General features: G+C 36.9%; 1 protein-coding gene across 28 annotated transcripts in view; it reads left to right on the forward strand.

The window, feature by feature from the left end:
- FOXP2 (forkhead box P2) overlaps positions 1–21,542 on the forward strand; it is a 660,955-nt gene that overhangs the window by 509,431 nt on the left and 129,982 nt on the right. For 16 of the 28 annotated variants that reach the window (XM_070069853.1, XM_070069849.1, XM_017342624.3 and 13 more), the window contains one exon: positions 18,868–18,942. Coding sequence is in view for 12 of the 16 variants with exons in the window: in XM_017342624.3 (XP_017198113.1) it covers positions 18,868–18,942 (75 nt within the window). In the remaining 4 variants the exon portion in view is untranslated. 28 annotated transcript variants of the gene reach the window in all.

The following is a 21,542-nucleotide window of genomic DNA, read 5'->3' on the forward strand; positions in this document are numbered from 1 at the left end:
ATGGCTGCCCCTCCTCTAGGCATAATGTGCAAGTTTCAGGCAGAACGAAGGGAAAGGAAAAAGAAAAAATAAAACTACAAATAAATTCTTACCAGCTAAAACTTTACCCCTTTCTTTAAAAAAATTTATTTATTCAAAAGGCAGAATTAGAGAGAGAAGGGCGGGGGGTGTGAGAGAGAGAGATAGAGGTCTTCCATTTGCTTGTTTACTCCCCAAATGGCTGCAATGGCGAGAGCTTCTTCCAGGTTTCCCAACTGGGTGCAGGGACCCAAACACTTGGGCTAAATTCTGCTGCTTTCCCAGGCCACTACCAGGGAGCTGGATTGGAAGTGGAGCAGCCGGGACTTGAACTGGAACTCACATGGGATGCCAACACTGCAGGTGAAGGTTTAACCTTCTGTGTCACAGTGCCTGCTCCATGCACCCCTTACATAATGAACTTCCCTAGATGGCTCAAACAGTGGTATGTGAGCTGCCTTCACCTCATCTAAGTCTACAAAACTCATTTTAGGTTTAGCTAGGTACTTTGCCATGCTGAACAAGGTGGGGTTCCTTTGGTAGAAAAGAAAGGAGGAGCGAATTTTGAGATTGACAATTAGCAGTGACCTGTCACCAAATGTTTACCAAACCTATTAGTACCAACTCATGGAGAACTGGGGATATATGAAAAGAGATATTTTAGTGACAAGAAGTTTTGTTGTTGGTGGTGTGGTTTTTCTTCTGGGGAAATTTAGAAATTCCCAAGGCCATGCGTTAATGTTAAAGTTCATTAGTTCAAGGAGTTAATTCTAAGATTTAATACTTTAAATTGCAATTAAAATGTTAATAGAGATGCAGTGAATAGAGATGCAGTGAATACTAACTAGTAGGAAAAACACAATACAAACTGTACAGAGGTGACCCTTCCCTCCAGGAAGTTACTATTGCAAGGTGGCCCCTTGGTGGGCTGTGTGTAGACACCAGAGGAGACACTGTAAGTTAGTGAAGTATTTGCATGTCTTGCAAATATAGAAGCAAGCATTTTTTGAAGGATAGTAGGGGGGAAAAGTCACGGAAGATGAATTTTTAAAAAATGTGTCATCTGGCTATTGTACGTTTTTTTTATTTGACAGGTAGAGTTATAGACAGTGAGAGAGAGAGAGACAAAGAGAAAGCTCTTCCTTCCATTGGTTCACTCCCCAAATGGCCGCTATGGCCGGCGCTGCGCTGATCCGAAGCCAGGTGCTTCTTTCCGGTCTCCCATGAGGGTGCAGGACCCACGCACCTGAGCCATCCTCTACTGCCCTCCCGTGCCATAGCAGAGAGCTGGATTGGAAGAAGAGCAACCGGGACTAGAACCCGGCGCCCATATGGGATGCCGGTGCCGCAGGCAGAGGATTAACCGAGTGAGCCAGGGCGCCGGCCCCTGGCTATTGTACTTTAAAGTCTGTTATCTCTGGAAAACTTTAGAAAGTTCTAATATTTATCCTAACTGAATTGTAAATAAAAAAACATGTTCCATGGGTTTTCTGTATTCTCTGCGGTAATCTGTATTATTAGCAGCTATATTAGAATAGCTGATACTTCATGCAGAAACCTAGAAGAGGGTCCAAGGAAGCTTGGCTCTCTCTCTCGTTTTGCATTCTTTTCAGTCCACAGAAAGTCTGACTTCCTGATGTGTCCTAGGTTCCCAACTACTTTTTCCCTGCCTTTGGCCGTTTTATCCCCACATAAAACCTTGGGATTGGTTGATAGACTCCCTATTTTCCTATGAACAAACTGTATACCAGCAGTTTCAATAAATTTGCTAGGGACCCAGGGTCTAACTTTAGTTCTATTTGCTGACAAAGTCTTTTTTTCTCCATTACCCTATTCATAGGTATATCTGAAACCAATAAATCACACCTTCAGGAATTCTGAGTTTGGGTAAAGGAAAGGAAGGGCAAAAATGTCTGCTTCTGTGAAGGGTTCCTGTCTGGTTGCAGGCTGATTTCCCCACCCATTCTGGGAGGTTTCTATTTCATATGTGACTCTGCCTACCCAGACAACTTTATTCTTGTGCATGTTGATCTTTCCTTCATCCAGGGCACCATAAGAATAAGAATTGGTCATTGGTTTAGTTCAGAGACACTGTAAATGCATGATGATCATTAATAATCTCACCATCCATAATAGGTCTTGCATGATTTCCAGAAATTATCCAGAATGAAATTCGAATGAATTTGGTCCATCTTCTTCTTTAGACTTGAGATTTATGGAATTAGTGCAATTGGATATTGCTTTACATATGGAGAAAACAGTACAATGTATTTAGAAAAAATATGAGAGGCTCTTTAAAAGTTCATGGAAAAAACATATTATGAAAAATCTGTGCATGGATTTAAAAACAATTTGAACCAAAATTTTTATTTTAATTCTGTTTTTATGAACATTTTAACTACCCTAGTATAGATAAGTTTAGAAGCAAATAAAGTATGAAAATAGCAATATTTTTATTCTCTAAAGTAAAATTGATGATTTTAATGATTTTTTATATTTATGTTTTATTTTATTTAATGAACATAAATTTCCAAAGTACAGCTTATGGATTACAATAGCTTCCCCCCCCCATAACTTCCCTCCCACCCACAACACTCCCCTTTCCCACTCCCTCTCCCCTTCCATTCACATCAAGATTAATTTTCAATTATCTTTATATACAGAAGATCAATTTAGCATATATTAAGTAAAGATTTGATCTTTTTAATGAGTACTCCATATGTATTTTTTTTAATGTTTGAAAAAATATTTATTTGAAAGGTAGAGAAGGAGAGAGAAAGAGAGAGAGAGAGAGAGAGAGAGAGAGAGAGAGAGAGATTTTGCACCCATTGTTTTACTCCTTAAATATCTGCAACAACCAGGACTGGCCCAGGCTGAATCCATGATCCAAGAACTCAGTCTCCCTTTTCCACATGGGTGGCAGGGGCCAGATTACTTAAGCCATCACCTCTGCCTTCCTTCCAGGGAACACATTAGCAGGAAGCTGGAATTAGACAGGCATAGACTTGAACCCAGGCAGTCAGATAGGGATGTCAGTATCTAAAGCAGCGAATTAGCTGCTAGGTCAAATGCCTGCCCCTTATTTTTAATATTCATTTGCAATAAGATATTTTGTATCTCAGTAAGCCAGGAAATTAATACCTGGCCAGTATAGAGGGATGGATCTAAAGTAATTGGGATCAGTGGAAATATGCACATATTGTACTTGAGAGATCATTTTCCATTTGTAAAGTGTGTTCCTTTCTTATTCCTGTCCTCTCTCTCTCTCTCTCTCACACACACACACACACACACACACACTCACACACATACTTCATCTTTCTGTCATTCTTTTTTTTTCCTAATTGCACAAGCTAACACAAAAACCAGCCCACTTTTTTTTTTTTTTTTTTTTTGACAGGCAGAGTGGACAGTGAGAGAGAGAGAGAGAGACAGATAGAAAGGTCTTCCTTTTCCATTGGTTCACCCCTCAATGGCCGCTGCGGCCAGCGCACCGTGCTGATCCAAAGCCAGGAGCCAGGTGCTTCTCCTGGTCTCCCATGGGGTGCAGGGCCCAAGCACTTGGGCCATCCTCCACTGCACTCCCGGGCCACAGCAGAGAGCTAGACTGGAAGAGGAGCAACTGGGACAGAATCCAGCGCCCCGACCGGGACTAGAACCTGGTGTGCCGGCACCGCAAGGCGGAGAATTAGCCTATTGAGACGTGGCACCAGCCAGCCCACTTCTTAATGTGGCCTTCAGGCCCCGTTTGCAACCCCTTTGTGAAATATTAGAACATTGAAACCAGTGAGTGAAATACAGAAGTTTATACACATAAAATGTATACGATTCCTGGGTACTATATGATTAGTGAGTCCTGAGACTTTGAGGAACTGAAATGTCATTGAAGGCAATGTGCATTATGTTCAAGTTTCTGATGGGTTACTCAATGCAAATACATATCTTGCCATCATTCAAGGGTTAAAATGGCATTAATTCAGAGTGTCATTCCGATAAGAATTGCTTTAAAAGAAACACATGTTCTGAGATTAATTGATAGTGAGTTGTATTTCTTAAGAGCCAAATTAGAAATGATCACTTAAACGATTGATCTGGTTATGTAATTTGGCATCCACATTCAATAATTTCCATCAGGGCTAGCTTAAAGCAGAAGTGGAGAATTTATTTTCTTCCCTGAACCACCACCACCACTACCACCACCTTTTTGCTAGCTGTTATATTCAAGTAGATACTTATTTAATAAAACAAGAGTTTAGGAGTAATATAGAATTAAATTGAAAAGCCTGCTTGATAGAATTTCTTATGAAACAAATGATTATTATGCTCCAGCGGAAAAACCACCAACTAAAACAAGGCAGTGGTATGATATGCAAAACTGGTTTACAGTATTTCCATGTATTAGAATTTATTTCCTCAATCAGTACATCAAAGAGGCATCACTAAATGCCCTCAGTATGAGAGACACTTTGCTAGACAGGCACTAGGTACCATGGGGAATTCAAATATGTTCCTATCTTCAGGGAGTTGACAATCTGGCTAGATAAAAATTCAAGATGAGAACCATTCTTCTAAGCCATTTTAAACAAAACTCGTAGTTTAAGGTAAGAAAAAAATCTTTTTGACAGTTATGGTTTTTAAAAAGTGTTCTATGGAATAGATTGGATTTCTTTCTTTTGCATTTAATGAATCAGTTGTCACTTAGAGATTGAGCAGAAAAAGGTTTTCTTTCCACTTTGTTTTTCTTTTTCTTCCTTTCTTTTCTTTTTTTCTTTTCTTCTTTCTTCCTTCCTGAGGCTTTGTTTGTGGTTCTTTAAATTGTTTGGCATTGAATTCCAGAATCTAAGTGGGACATTGAAGTTTCTGAAGCGGTAGAAATAATTAGAGCGAAAATAGGGGAGTTCATCAGAAACAGGAGTTACCCAGATTGAAAAGAGGACAAAAAGGTGCAATAGTATTTAATTTCTTACATTAAATTAAAAAATCATCATGCCAAAGTTTGTAGGCATTTATTTTTCTTCATTACTAAGGCTAAAGCACAGTAAAAGGTGTTCTGTTTAAATATGAGAAAACTCAGAATACTTATAAGCTGAATCATCACATCAGTAGAGATTTTTAAGACTATAGGTTATGAAAAATATTTATAGTTATTATTTTAATTTCTGTCTGCAATTTGTGAATAACCTTATTTTTTTTTAAATTACTTATTTGAAAGGCTGAGTTACAGGGAGAAAGTAAGAGACAGAGAGAGAGAGAGAAAACGAGAGAGAAAGAATGAATCATCCATCCACTGGTTCATTCCCTAAATTGCCACAATGACTGGAGCTGGGTAGGTCCAAAGCTAGGATCCAGGAGCTTCCTTCATGTCTCCAGCGTAACCAGTTGCTGGAGCACAAGGACTTGGGCTATCTTCCACTGCTTTCCAGGCACATTAGCAAGGTACTGGATCTGAAGTGGAGCAGCCATGAAACAAACTGGCTTCCACATGGCATGCCAGCATCACAAGTGGTGGCTTTACCACTAGGCCACAATGAAAGCCCTGAGTAGCCTTATTTTTAGAAATTATCAAAGCAACGTATGCTTACAAAAATCAGGCAACAGAAAAAAAAAAGTATGGAAAGGCTGGCGCCGCGGCTCACTAAGCTAATCCTCTGCCTTGCGGCGCCGGCACACCAGGTTCTAGTCCCAGTCGGGGCGCCGGATTCTGTCCCGGTTGCCCCTCTTCCAGGCCAGCTCTCTGCTGTGGCCAGGGAGTGCAGTGGAGGATGGCCCAAGTGCTTGGGCCCTGCACCCCATGGGAGACCAGGAGAAGCACCTGGCTCCTGGCTTTGGATAAGTGCGGTGCACCGGCCACAGCACGCCAACCGCGGTGGCCATTAGAGGGTGAACCAACGGCAAAAGGAAGACCTTTCTCTCTGTCTCTCTCTCTCACTGTCCACTCTGCCTGTCAAAAAATAAAATAAAATAAATAAATAAAATAAAAAATAAAAAAGTATGGAGAATCGAAATTCACTTGAATTCCAATATTTCAGTGATTCTGTTAACATGTTTCTATTGAATTACCTGCATTTATGTGTACATTCATGTGGTATCATCTTAGCAGTCTAGAAATTAATGCAATTTTCTTTTAATTTTATTTATTTATTTATTGACAGGCAGAGTTAGAGAGAGAGAGAGAGAGAGACAGAGAGAAAGGTCTTCCTTCCATTGGTTCACCCCCTAAATGGCCGCTATGGCCGGTGCTGCACCTATCCGAAGCCAGGAGCCAGGTGCTTCCTCCTGGTCTCCCGTGCGGGTGCAGGGCCCAAGCACTTGGGCCATCCTCCACTGCGTTCCCGGGCCACAGCAGAGAGCTGGACTGGAAAAGGAGCAACCAGGACAGAATCCGGCACCCCAACCGAGACTAGAACCCGGGGTGCCGGCGCCACAGGCGGAGGATTAGCCAAGTGAGCCCCGGCACCGGCCATTTATGCAATTTTTATATTTTACAACTATTAAATATGAGATTCATTTGTAGGGCACAGTTTAGATCTGGACCATGGAAAAGAATGAACATTCTGAAGTTGACCTTGCAGTGTTCTGTTTATAGTTTGTAATAAAGTAGGAAGCTGGACTTCGTGGTATACAAGGAGAAGCACTGGGTTCAAGGTGTGATCCCACCACTTGTCAACTCTATGGCATTTATGAGAGCAGTTGGATAGCCTTATTTTTTTTCTTTCAACCAATATTTAACTTGGTCTCACACTGAAAATTTATGTTTTGAATGCTTCATTTTTTTTAAGCAGGACTACTTATTTTTTTTTATTTTGTTTCAGAATAGTTTCACATTTATAAAGCAAAAATTGTGAGGTAGTATTACAAATACTTCCCATATTTTTAGCAAAATAATATGCCTTTTCAGCAAATTATATTTTTAAAAACCTCTTTTATGGCAGAAGTTTTAACTTTGATAATGACTTAGTTTTTCCCATAATAGAAAAAAATAAGATGAAACAAGATTAGTCTAAAAATTGAAAGTTTATATCTCATTATTCAGGTGAAAATATTCTGATACTCAGATATTCATTACTTGTGAATATAGTTTTAATTCCATTATATTTGTCATGCCTTATGACATCCCAGCTTATCTGTTTAGTTTATTCTATGTGATCAATTATATATGTAAGGTTTTTAATTAAGAAAAATAAAATAAGGAATTTTTAGAAATATAATTAAGGAGAGGTCAGAACTACGAAATTGCTTTTCTCAGAATCACTATCGCTTAGCTTTATTGAATAAATTATATAGTAATGTAGATCATTTTTATACTCCTAGATTAAGTAATCTTGAATATCGGTAAGAAATTACAATATATTTATCTAAATAGAAAAGTTATTTTCACAAGCAATTTTGAATTACTGCTTTCCTACTACATTTGAAACCAAGTTGAATTGTTTTAAATAACTAATTGTTTTAATTTTAAAAAATTCTCAATGAAAGATCCTTGATCTTGTTTATTGAGCATAATGGCTCTTATGAGTTATTGGAAAGCATATAATGCTGAGGGCAGAATACATGAGTCTTAAGAGTATTGAGAACTTGGGCAAGCCAATTCATTTTCTTTAGGCTCCGTTTTCTCTCATATTGTGAGATTTGCTTAATAATGTACCTGAATATGAGTTAGAAATGAAAGCTTTAATTAATTTATTAGTATTTTATTCTTTTAATATCATGTGTATTCTTGTGAAATAAAAATCTGAATGAAATACTGAACTAAAAATTCAGCTGTTGAATGTTTCCCTCCTCAGAGGTCAACAGCACGTGAGTAACCAGATCAGCTCCGTTTGTTACTGTAGTTCATTACCGTGCATGCTCTCATTCACTTTTCAGGAAATAAATAACATCTTTAGAAATCTCTAACTTCATTTCCTATTCATAATAAAAGATTAAAGGGAGACAGTTTTGTTGACAGATTACATGGATATCTTATATTCTATCAGCTAGAATCTAGCTGAATGATGTTAAATAGATGAACTAGAATATACAACAATAATAAACTGACTTCCTTTTTTTATGGCTGTGAGTATGTCTTTGAATACACACAAAAAATAAGCTGGATCTTTTAAAAGATGAAAGTAAATTCCTGCTTATTAAATTTTGAAATATGTTTGCTAAAACACAAATGGAATCCAGTTTTGAAAAGAAAATATTCAATAGATGCCACAGTTATTGATGATAAAAACACATTTTTGTATGAACGGCAGAATTTTGCTCTGTTTTCCATTAGTGCGTTTACTATTGATTTTCTGATTATATTCTTTACTGAAAATTTCTAGGTACATTTATTTTTTAAATCTTTTTTCCATGTAAATAAAATGCATGTTATTTAAAGAAGAAAAGTACAGAACTAGAAATCAGAGTTATCATGAGTTAATAATAGAGGATGCTAAAAATAGAAGAGGTAGCATTATTTAGTAATATACTTTTTTCTAATTGATATTACTCAAATAAATGTTGTATATGGCTTCAACAAAGCTTTTACTAATTTTTTTAAGTTACAAAACATTGAAGAAATAAAATATCTTCAAAACATTAGATGCATGCAATACCGTTTGGACCATCCACATACCCAGATTGGTGTAATGTGATTTGTCCTGCAGCTGCTTCAAATTAAGAACAGGTGTGGAAGACAGATTATGCAAATACTCATATTAATGTAATTGTCAAATTGGTGTGTTTACCATTGTGCTTTTACAGAGTAGACTACTCCTATTTTAAATGTAAATTAGCTTCATCCTTGAGAACAGCTATTGGGTAATGAAACTTGGTCCTTGCTTAGAAATGAGTAATTTTAATAGTGACATTATTTTAAAATTTGCTATTTTCTTTCCTAGTATGCTCTTTCCTATACTTGAAAAGACAGTTGTATACTATCTTGGCATGTAGAGAGTCGTGATGGTTTTCTGAAAGTTTGAGTTGATGCTGGCATTGAACTGCTCTTCATTGATTGTGACATGCAGTGATTACGATGGGAGCTTTTGATCTCTTATCATTGCTCACTCAGAACTCAGCTTAGCTTTCCATCATTATAAACCCTCAAGAAATACATTTTTTGAGAAATTGTATTACATTTTTAATAATTTTCTTAATTTAAGGTATACAAATTTCATGTATTTCATATATACAGATTTAGGAACATAGTGTATCTCCCACCCTACACTCCCTCCTGCCCACACTCCCACCCCTCCTCCTCCTTTCTCTCTTATTCCCTCTTTTAATTTTTTATAATGATCTATTTTAAAAAAAAGAGTAATAATTTTATCTCATGGAATCTAGTTTTTGTGTTTTTTTATTTTACCTTTTGTAAGCCTCTTAACCTTATTTTAAGTGCCTTAACCTTCTATCACTGATAGTTTACAGCCTCTTAATTGCTGTTCAGAATATGTCAAAAATTTTGCATTTGTGAAATGCGATCAGAATAAGGAGGATGACATGGGGATAAGTGTGAATACTACTTGTCCTCGGATGTCTTCCTTAAATGGAATCCAGGTCTACTAACTTGTTGGTATATAGCATGGTTCTCAGAGCAAAGGATGAATGCAGAAGGTGTGTGGAGGTTTCCATCACCGTTGCCATGAGAAAATTCTGTTGCAAAGACACTGACTCCTTTATTCCCTTGTTTCCTGTAACTCATCATCCCCACCAACTAGAAGTACTATTGAATTAACAATAGGACTTGGTAATAAAGTTAGATATTTGCCCAGCAGTATGTAGAATAAACTTTTCATGGGAAAGCAGTGAGACACTGCTTGGCATCATAAGAATTTTTATGTCAAATGGCAAGAGATTTTCTATTGGAGAGAATGCTACTTTTTAAATAATTGGTCCTCTCTCTCCATCTCACATCAAAGTCAAGAGGGGTAAGAGTTTGATAAGGAACCAAATCATAATCAGAAATTCCAACATATAAACTCCTCTATATATATGCAACTTGCAGTCTTTATTCCTCATAAAAGAGTTTATCATTTGTCATTATTGGCAAGAAAAGGAGCTGCCACTGAGACCAACAGCAGATGAAAAGTAGCTAATCCAAGGGCTGCTGCTGCTTCTCCTGCAGGGATCAGAGGAGAAGCTTGCCACATCCTCTGGTCCTGTCATACATTCCTAGGGGTGACCATGATCTGGCTTGCTCCCCCCTAAGGAGTAAAGCATACAGTAAAGAGATGCTGGTGCTTTCTGAATTGAGAAAAATTAATCGTATGATACAGAGTTTTGTTTTGATACATAATAAATATAGCAGTGGAACTTCATGCTTCGCTTATTGAATCAATTCCTAATCCAAAAATGCATTCCCATGAAAAAGATCACTGAAAGGCAGCTATTGTACAGACCTTGTCCATTTCTCTAATTCCATGGACATCCAGGGTGAGTGCATCTGAAACTACAGCACTCTTTATAAGGAGAGTGATAAATACCTCATTTCATACTTAGCATTCACTATTTTGATATTCCTGATTGAGGTAGTGACCAGTGCACTTCAGAAATAATTTGGATTAGAGTTTCTTCTAGCTTGATGCTTCAAAGTATATCTGTATAAGACTATCAGCTAATGTAGATTTCTACTAAGAAAAATATTAACTTTATAAATATTTTCAGTGATTTTTGAAAGAAAAAAAAATCCTTAATCAAGTTGAATGCTACACAGTGCATCCAGTATGTCACCATACTGTTTTATTCTGTATATTGTTATCCTCAATGACATTATTTTGTAGTAATTTTTTTCAACTTCTGAAATTGATATGTTAAATGAAATTTTTACATTAAACAAGAAAAGACTTTTTGATTTAAAAACATTAAATGCCTATCTTAAATTTCTGAGCTTACACCATAAGTCCACACATTCTTGGACAATGAGTCAAGGTGAAAAATCTAAGGTTGATTTTGTGCTCAGTGTCTTAATTTGAAATACTCAGAATATAGACTTACTCAAAGATTAGAAGCTGGTTTAATACGTTATGCCAGCCATCCTGAAAGCCATTTCAATAGATTCTGCACCCTGGCATTTGTTTTAGAAATAATTGCATGCAAATGTAGTTTAACATCTGTACTATGTCTCTTAATCCTAACCAGGCTTTTTCCATTAGATGTAGTCTGAAAATCACATTAAGAAAAATATATCATCTGTGAAATTATATGCTGAATGCCCCAAATAGCAAAGAAAGGGGCAATATCCAGTTAAATTTAATGCAAAGAATTCCTATTTTTCTAAACTCCAAATTCTAACATGTTCATTTCACTTCTTTTTAGTGCTGCCTTATAAAATTAAACTGAGATCATCTGGTTTCCAAACTTTTTATTTAGTTTGCTACAAAACTTTCTGGAAAATAAAAATGTACTATGTTAAACTATTTTTATTTTTTACATTTTGATTGGTAGCACAAAGTTTTATATTTTTGATCTCTGATGGCAATGCAATTCAGATAAGTTAAAATTTGTTAACTTTTCTATTTCCAATAGCAAAAGTTTCCAATATGTGCTTTGATACTGAACTGACTTCAAACTACCATATCTCCTAGTGCATTGTGGACTTTGGAAAAGAATACTAAGGAATAAAACACATGAGGAGCTCTAGGAAAGCAACTGGCTAAAAGGAAGAGGAGAAAGAGAAGTTTATGGAAAGGAAGTGATTTGTTGTCATCCTAAAGGTTTAAAGGAAAATCATTTCCCATTCTGCACTGGCCAACGTTACTACCTCAGGATCACACAATAGTACTTTAAATAATCAGGAATATTTTATGTATGTGACCTGCATTTCTCCTTCAAGAGAAAAGGCGGGGTGTGTACACATAAGGAGCCATTCTCCACCGTGCTTCACAGAGGATTCTTGCGGATCTGGCTTCTTTCTCTGTCACCCTGCCATGCTCCCTGCCCTGGAACTCCTCCCTGGCCTTGCTGGACTGTGGTTCTCAGAAAGCATCAGGGGATCATACACCTCCAGGCCGTCTTGTACTTCTCCCTTTGATCTTTTTTTAAAAAAGATTTATTTACTTATTAGGAAGTCAGAGAGAGGGAAAGAAAAGGAGAGAAAGGGAGAAAGAGAGAAAGAGGGAGAGAGTGAAGGAGAGAGAGAAAATCTTCCATCCTCTGGTTCATACCCCAAAAGGCCACAATGGCCAGGGTTGAGCCAGGCAGAAGCCAGGAGCAGAGACTTCATTGAGCTCTCCCAATGGGTGGCAGGGGTCCAAGCACTTGGGCCATTTTCTGTGGCTTTTCCCAGACTGTTAGCAGGAAACTGGATTAGAAGTGGTACAGTGGGGACACGAACAGGTGCCCATATGGGCTTTACCCACTATGCCACAACACTTGACCTCCTCCCTAGATCTAATGCTACCCAGTCTTTCTTTGTGTGCCAATGTCCATTTCTTATCCTTTAGTCCAAAAGCCTTTTATCATCTCAGTCTGCCATCTATAATTATACCTCCTCTGTGCTCCTCTAGCTTCCTGTGCACACATTTGTCTTCATACTTCCTGCAATACCCATAACCAGATGTTTGTCTTTCCAGTTAGTCTGTATATACCTCCTTGATTAGGTATGCCAGTCCTTTACCCAGTGAGTAATGTTTTATAATATTCCACAGAAGGGTCTTGCTCTGTGGCTCAGTGGGTTAAAGCCACAGCCTGAAGCTCCGGCATCCCACATGGGTGCTGCTTCAAGTCCGGCTGTTCCACTCTAGATCCAGCTCCCTGCTAATGTACTTGGGAAAGCAGCAGAGACTGGCCCAGATCCTTGGGCCCCTGCACCCATGTGGGAGACCTGGAAGAAGTTCCTGGCTCCTGGCTTCAGCCTGGTCCAGCCTTGGTCATTGCATCCATCTAGGGAATGAACCAGCAGATGGAAGGTGTCTCTCTCTCTCTCTCTCTCTCTCTCTCTCTCTCTCTAACTCTGCCTCAAATAAATAAATAAATCTTAGAAAAAAAAAAGAAAATAAATAGTCCACAAAAATGAGGTACCAATATATATACATAAAAATCTTTGTTTCATCCTTTAGATTAATATTATATAGTTAAAACTTTTGTCTTCTACTCTCTGGATATTAGATATTCATGAAAAATTCAGATTTGCTTTTTCTTTCCAAATAAGCTTAAAGTAGTTTCTTGAACACAACAAAGATGTGTGCAACCAGTAAGCAAAAATATAACAGTTTGCCAGTACCCTGCAGGAATGTCTCATACAGAAATGTCTCTTGACTGCTGCCTTCACTCCTTTCAAAATATAATAACTACATCACTTGGAGAAGCACTATACACATCCTTTGTTTTTTCAGTGACATTAGACACACAAAAGGCACTTGATTAACATCCCTGGAGAGTCAAGTTGTCTGTGTACTCATTGAGCAGGTGTAGGTTTAATCCTCCTCACAGACAGCAGCCAGGTCACCTGCCCCATCCTTGATTTCAGCCTCACCTGTGGAGACAGCCTGGCTCTCTGGGTGAGAGGTGTCCATATCCTTTCTATTCTTGGCTTCTCTGCTGAGATTTCTAACAAGGGTGCCAATTAGTGCCAGTTATGATGGCAGCTTTCTGAAGTGAATAAGAAGGGGATTGACTAAAAACAGGGTGAAAAATATGACTTTGACACTGTTATATTCTGCAATCTTTGTTAATTCATTGGTAATTTTTCAGTCTTAAAAATCTTATTTTAAAATTAATTTAAAATCTTACTTGAATAATGTCAGTTGTTTTAAATGATTAATATGAAATCCACATACCTATGATATCTGCAGGACATAGGGACTACCACTAAATTTTCTTTGTTAATGTTTACCTAGTCTTTCTTATAAATTTAGGATTCATTGGACAAGAAAAATGGAATGAGTGTATAACCTTAAATTTTGGCAATATAAAAATGCCAGAGCTTTCAAGTCTGCTCCCAGGGTCCCTAGTTCTTCCTTCTCTCAGTCAGGTAGGCTTCAGATCCTTTGAAGTTATCCTCTTCTCAAATTGTCGTTTTCTCATTCCATTGCTACTGATGCCATTGGTAACTGGGGAAGCTTTGTGCTTCTTGGGCTGCCAGTCATTCCAGTGTAAACTTACCACTGCATGCCCTCTGCTTGTCACTCTTTACCTGAGGACATAAGAAAAGTTTGCAGATCTGATGAGCAGAAGTCTTCACAGTTCTGAAGTTCCCAGCCTTATCTCTTCCCAGTTCTCCCCTTCTCCACAGTACTCCTGCCAAACCACAATGATCATATCTCTTAGGCACAATCCTGAATGCTTTGGATCCTCCCTTTCTTTCTTGTCTCAGTTTGTTGTTGTTTTCCAAATAATAAAGCCTTACTCACTCTTTGCCAGTCAGCTTGAAAATGTCATCATTCAATATGCTCACCCTTTTTCCACCACGTACCAGAAATGTCATAAAAATACACTACCAAACCAACAAACAAAACAGTTGCAGTGAGAGAAAGGCCAATTCACCATTTATTATTGTTATTGTTTAAAAGTTGATTTGCTTTACCACACGAAATATCCGTATTTCTTGACTAGCTGAATATTTGTCCTTTAATTTTTGTACTTTTAAAGTCCAGATATCTATGCTGTTCTGATATCATTTTTACCACAACTATGACTTTAAAGCTTTAAACATGTTAAAGGAAACTTTGAACACCCATTTAGCCAACCTCAAGAAATAAATTATAATTTAATATATTTCAATTTGTTAGGAAAGATCAGTGTATAATACTTTCTTTTCTATGAAAAAAATACATTCAACAAATATGCAGAAAATGTTGTATTTTTTAAGAGTTTGTTTGAAAGGCAGAGTTTTACAGAGAGAGAGAGAGAGAGAGAGAGAGAGAGATCTTGCATATGCTTGTTCACTCACCAAATTGCAGCAACAGCAGGAGCTGGACCAGTCTGAAGCCAAGAGTCAGAAGACTCTTCCAGGTCTCCCATGCCAGTGCAGGGGCCTGAGCACCTGAGCTATCCTCTGCTGCCTTCCCCAGGCACATTAGCAGGGAGCTGGATTGGAAGTGGAGCAGCCAGGACTTGAACTGGCGCCCACATGGGATGCTGGCGTCACAGGCGGCAGCTTTACTCGCTACACCACAATGCTTGCCCCCAAAAACTGCTGTCTTTTTAACAAATCACTTCACTTTGTCACTGAACGCAAACACATATATGAAACTACTTGCTTTCCTGTAGCAACTTCTAAAGAGAAAAATGTATTTCTTCATTCATGTAGGAAAGGTGTTGACTTGTATTATAAAGTCTACTGATAGATTGAAAGCTATTTGAATACAGGTACAATGTCTTGAGAATTTTTGCATTCTTTATAGTGTGTAATAGTGTTTTTATGAATAGTAGGACTTTCATAATTTTTTTTACTTGAAAAAATACTGAAAACTCTTCTGAAGTGGTAATTCTTGCTAGTAAATATTAAATCGAGAGGTAATAATTAATAAGTTTATGACAGCCAGCCCTGTCCCACATACTTTACAATGTAATGTATTTAATAATCTTTTGTGGTGTTACTTATTACCCTTTTCTGAAGGGGGAGGCCAAGAGAAGCTAAGTATCTTGGTCAAGGTCACATCACCACTAAGTGTTGATCAATATCTGAACCTGGCAGGCTGTCTCCAAAGCCAGTATTCTTATTTTCAGCACTAAATGACTTACTCTTTATTATTTTAACAGAAAAATCACAATGATCCATATTTAACTAAAGAGTAGATTCCTTCTGAAGTTAATGTTGAAGTTCATTCCAGTACATTGTCCTGGCCTTTTCACTGTTAAAAGGTTCTTTGGTGCTTATTTGAACCAGATGCAAACACTTAAAACATCCATTCACATTGTGTTTCCCTATGATTTGCTGAAATATGTCAGGTTGCCTCCAGGAGACCCATTTCTAAGTGACTGTCTGATTTCATTCGAATTGCTGTTCCGTTACAGACCTGCAGCTTCATGGGTCTATTAAAGCATGGTCAGGCAGAGTTCTGTTAGCATCTCTTTGCCAACATTCTGTCTCTGTATGTCGTGGAATCCTTTAGCACAGCCGTGAGAAGAGACTGGGTGGGTTTTTCAAAGCACAATTTCTTTTACCAAGCCTGTCGGTAAGATACGATGACAGGCTAATGGTAGTGCAAAGTTTATTCTCACATACTTTTAATTCCAAGAATTATTAATTGGGAGTTACTTAAAAGCCCTTGCCTTTCAAGTTATTTGGTTTTCTTCTAAGTTGTGTTTCTTCAGTGAACTTAAGATTAGATTGACCTTCACTTTTCAGAAATGTTGCTTTTTAACTCTTTATTTCTATTGCTTGCTCAATGCTTGTGATTGTTTAACTGTTGTATTTCATAATTTGTTATGCAAAATAACAGGGGCAGAAAAACATCACTATGAGCCCACAACATTGGGCAATTTTTGATCCCTTGTCCCTATGTGTAAATTAATGGTAGTATCATTTTAATGTGTATTATGTCTCCCTGTGGTAGTAGCAATGATTTGGCGTGAGTGCTTTGGTTAATCAAAGTTTCAGGTTAATAAATGTGCCATGGATTTTAGAGATTCAGAAAATAGTGAAAATACACTTTTTTAACCAATCAAAACATGGTATTTTTTTGATGATGCAGAAGATTGTTCAGAGTCTCATATAAATTTATCTCCATGTTTATCAGTTAAGGTCATATTTGGGAAACATTTATGGAAACCATTAAAGGTGTGTATCTGAGTCATTTGAGCTAAGAGAAAGAACATTCTCTCACAGTGAGACTCAGGTTACCTCAGTCCCAAAGCTCCAAAACCGTACAGGAGTTTCTCTGAAAATCTTATAATGAAACTCTTCTTACACAAGTGTTTTGGCAACTGTATCCCTTACTCCATGGTATCTTTTTATATTTTTTATCATTGTACCTGTGCACAGTTGTCTTGAAATTTTCTGTGCCCTGAGTGGGATGGCACAGATGGCAATTCTTCAGCCTGCTTGCTGATGGTGGAGATACAGAATATCACTCTTCATTTAATATTGGGTGCTCCTGCAAGACTTAGATGATTTTGTTTATTTATAGAGCTTAATTTTTAGTATTAAATAGAAATAGTGTCATGACAAATTTGGAGTTCTGTGACACTCACTTGTTTTTGGTTTTGTGGATGAGTGTCTATCTGAGGCTTTTATTTTGTTATTGTGGTTCATTGTTATGGTATGGAGTAGCATTTCATTTTTTAAGGATGCTTATGACCTTGTTAAATGGCTGTCCAAAGATGGTGTGGCTTGTTTTGATTTTAACCAAAGTTACAGCTGCCTAGCTGTAAAGCAGTCAGTTTCTCTTATTATGACTAGTTCTTCAACTTGTACTGTTTTAAATTGCCTGCAATTAGCATATTTCAACCTTATTTTTAGGTTTAAATTGCAGTGTGAGAGTGTACTCTCCTCTTAGCTAATTAGTGCTATCAAGGAACAGTAGGTTACCTCATTAGTACCATGTGCATTTAATTAAAGAAGAGAAAATTGGAGTTAACCTCATAGTTAATATTTTCACAGAGTGCTACAATGCCAACACCTTCAATTGGAGTCACACCCCTGTGTATCTAATTATGCACTGGTGCCAAATAAGGTTAGCAAGGGTACTACAAGGCTGTTGACAAAATAATTTAGATGAAAATGTGTTTGTGGGATTCTGGCAGTCAAATATAACTTGAACATCCCCTCCTCCCCATCCCCACCCCACCCCGGCCAGTCTTCATCTGCCAGCATCAAGTGACATCCTTCTTCATAAGACACAGAAAGAAGGGGATATTTTGGAAGCCATTTTTCCTCTTTGAATTCATATTCCTTATGTCTTGAAGAAAATGGCATAGAGTCATGTAAAGCATCTACAATCCGTTTCTTAAACACAGCCCCTGAACTTCAGAGATGTATTTGAAAAGAATTATTTATAAGATGTAATATTTACATGCATCAAACCACTACAAATACTCCCTGACACCCTTACCACGTCCCTCCTTGCTTTTCTTCTTGCCTGGTATAGCTATAATTTCCCTTGTGTATCTTGTGAATGGGGATCATCCTTTCATATCATACGTGAAGTCTAAGGATGTGTTGTCACATGGTCTATTCAAATGCAGTGTAATCCTTTTGCCCTTCAGACAAAATCTTTGAAATGTCTAATGCTACTTAGGTAAAAAATGACATTCCATGTCATTTATCAATAAATAATCACTTTGCTTTTATAGATAAAAATGCAAACCATACGTTTGGGTATATAGAGTAGTTTCCAATGCAAATGGGGAGATTCAACAGGTTTTAACAGAGATGATGGAGCTTATCCCCATAGTCTGAGATATATTTTAATGGTAATAAATGTGGCATAGTAATACATAGAAAAGGCACTTTATTTAAAGAGACTGTGTTTGTTCTCACATTCACATTCATAGGGTCTGTGTTCATTGGTATGGTTACAATTGACTACACTTAGAGGTTAGCCTTTTCAAAAATAAACAGAGGTGACTAGGTTCTAAAGACAAACAGCATTTATATGCTCTAAAATTTAAATTTATATTATTTTTGAATATGAGGCATAATTTCAGTTTAGAATTAGAAGGTGAAGTTCCCTGGACAGAATCATATATAATCTGTGAACTTTTTTTATTATTGGTTAATTCATCATGATTCACCTAGTCACCGTCTCACCTGCCATATTATTCCTGTTTTTAAATTTTGTATTAGTTTTAGCTATGGTATAAGGATGGAGTAGTCTTATCTATGTTGACATACCCATAATCCTCCAAAATAATTTTAAGAAGTGATAATGTACCTTATTAGCATAAACCTTACACTTGGAAAAAAAGCCAACTCCTGATTCTCTTTGTTCAATCCAGGAATTGCTTCCAGAAACAAAATTATGTGTCTGTGGCCACTCTTCTGGTGATGGGCATCCTCACAACACATTTGCAGTAAGTTACATGGGCAATTAGAAATTCAGCTACTGAGCACAAGGCCATGGACCCAATTCTACTAAGTAGATTATCTTTGATTTTCTACAGCCAATTCCTTCCATGGGTGCAGATAATCAAGAGATAACTAATGTTAAGATACAGATGTAATTAGTTGGTTTTCTGTTATTCCTAGTGTTCTCACTTCAGTTATGTTTCTTGAAATATACAGTTCACAGTTTCTGAGTTGATGGCAATAAATTTTATCTTAATTATATAAAGGCTGAAGCACCACTACACTTTTCTTTAACTTTTAGGAATAATTTAATGCAAAAATGCTGATGCACAGAAAATAAATGGATAGAGATTATGGATTGAACCAATATATGATTTAGAGGAAAATTACTGTCCCATGTTCTACAAGTTGCCATATATATATGCTAAGGCCTATTTTCCCCACACATATTCAGCCAGTGGAGTGTAACTTGTCTCTTTGGACTATAATATTCAATGAAAATTGCTTTTTTGTCCCAATTTACATACCAGTTAGACTTGGAAATGAATAATAATCCTGAAGGGTCCATTCAAGAATTTTTTAAATAGAGCAACTTAATGTTTTAATGTTTCTATTTAGCATGGAAGCTACTTGCATTCTTAAGAAATCTCTAAATATGAAAATTCACATATTTTCATAGTTTTTTTATTTTTTGGTTGTTTCCTTAAGAATTGATGTACTGATTTAGTCTCAGCGTGTTGAAGTAGTACTAAATTCACTCACCCAAAATTTATTTTTACTACCATTTTCATATTTCTTAACTATAATTAATAAAATGCAACACAATTAGATTCTTAAAAACAAATAATCAGTGTCTTTCTGAATGAAGAAAGATCTAATTCGTAACATAGTTTAAAAAATAATTTTGTATTTAAAATTGTGTCAACATGAAGCATCATTATTTATAGAAGATATGAAACTTTTTTTAAATGCTAGAGGCAATACAAAAGTAAACTTGAAAATGGAAACAACAGCTTAACACTATTCTGTAGAAACAGTGAATGTATGATACTGAGAATAAATTTCATATGTGCACGTTTCCTGATAATTTTGAATTATCTGATTTGAAGTTTTACTCCTTTTAGTCCTCAAATATTTAAGTCATCTGAGTTTTCTTTGTAATAATATTTGAAAAATGTAGCAAAAAATGTAAGAATTGTGGTTAGTTTTGCTGAACTGATGGTATTACATTTATGTGAAAAGCTAAAGTCACGTTAATATGTTAATGTCTGAGCATTCTCTATGTAATTTAAAGGAAGATAGATTCAATGTAACTTCAAACATGATTGTATATTTTAATAAGACCAATCCAAAAATATTTTAAAAATAAGGCATAGAAATGAAACAGTATTCCTAACTGGTAACACTTTTTCTAAAAGAATCCCAATGGAAAAAATTATTTTCACTAGCCTGAAGAATAAACTAGCTTAACAACCAATAGTGTTGGTTCGTTATCTCAAACTAATTCTAGCATTAAAAAAAAAAAAATAGCCTGTTCTGCTGACAAGAAATTCATGGCATCAGATATTTACATGTCACTGACATTTTTAGAATGAAATGAGACATGGAGAAATTAACCCAGCAGAAGCTCTGTAATTCCTCAGTGGCAAGGCCGTATTTGTAGCTCAAGTTTGTGATCACCAGCGTGCAGGTCTTTCCAGAGGCATGCCACACTGGTCACGGTTGCCCTGAGTGCTGTGCTGATAAGAGTCTGAGTTTGCTCCCAGCATCGAGACTGCATCTGGTCTCTAGAGAAAGAGTACTAGGATGGGTCTGTGAGGTCAGCTGTGGCTGATACAAGAGGAGGAGCACGGTAGTGCATGGACCAGGCACTGACCATCTGTGTAGTGTGCCAAGCTTATTATTTCAAATTTGTTGCAAAGTAACCATACGAGTGGTGCTTCTTGGCTTCACAACACAAAAGAAACATTTTTAAATGTTAGTAAGTAGTTGATTTTTTTTATTAATTACATTAGATTAAAATTTTTGCAAGGTGAAATGGCTACTTAATATGATTTAAAATCAAGACACAAACCAAGGCAAATAGTATTGTTCATCATTGACAATATTTGTGCGATAGAGATGGCTGTCTTCTAACATTCACCAAATTTTAAAAGCACAGTATGCCCAATAGAACTCTACTAAACCAGAGCACCAAAAGATTACTGGTAGGCTAAATGGAAGAAAACGATGTAGCAAGAATAGATAGCAATAGCAAAAGCCACCCACATGCCTTTATTTTCTGTGTAACTGACATTTATAACAACTTGTGAATCACTATATTAATTCTCAAATAGTTCTTCCTAAGAAACCCTACACAATGCCTATCCATAGATTAGTTTAATATCACCCATATTTCCATGATTGAGCAACCTTCACAAATACTAGGCCAGTATTCTCAGATACGTGCTCGAATTAGCATATTAGTTTTTACTCTCTCCTTCCCACATCCACTTCATTTAAAAAAAATCTTTCAGGTTTATTCACAAGCTTGAAATAGAGTGTTGCCAACTCCCAGGATGGAGGAGTGGAGATGGGTGGGATGGCAGGGGGAAGTCACTTCCAA

The sequence above is a fragment of the Oryctolagus cuniculus genome, chromosome 3 (assembly GCF_964237555.1).
Source record: "Oryctolagus cuniculus chromosome 3, mOryCun1.1, whole genome shotgun sequence".
Classification (NCBI taxonomy): domain Eukaryota; kingdom Metazoa; phylum Chordata; class Mammalia; order Lagomorpha; family Leporidae; genus Oryctolagus; species Oryctolagus cuniculus.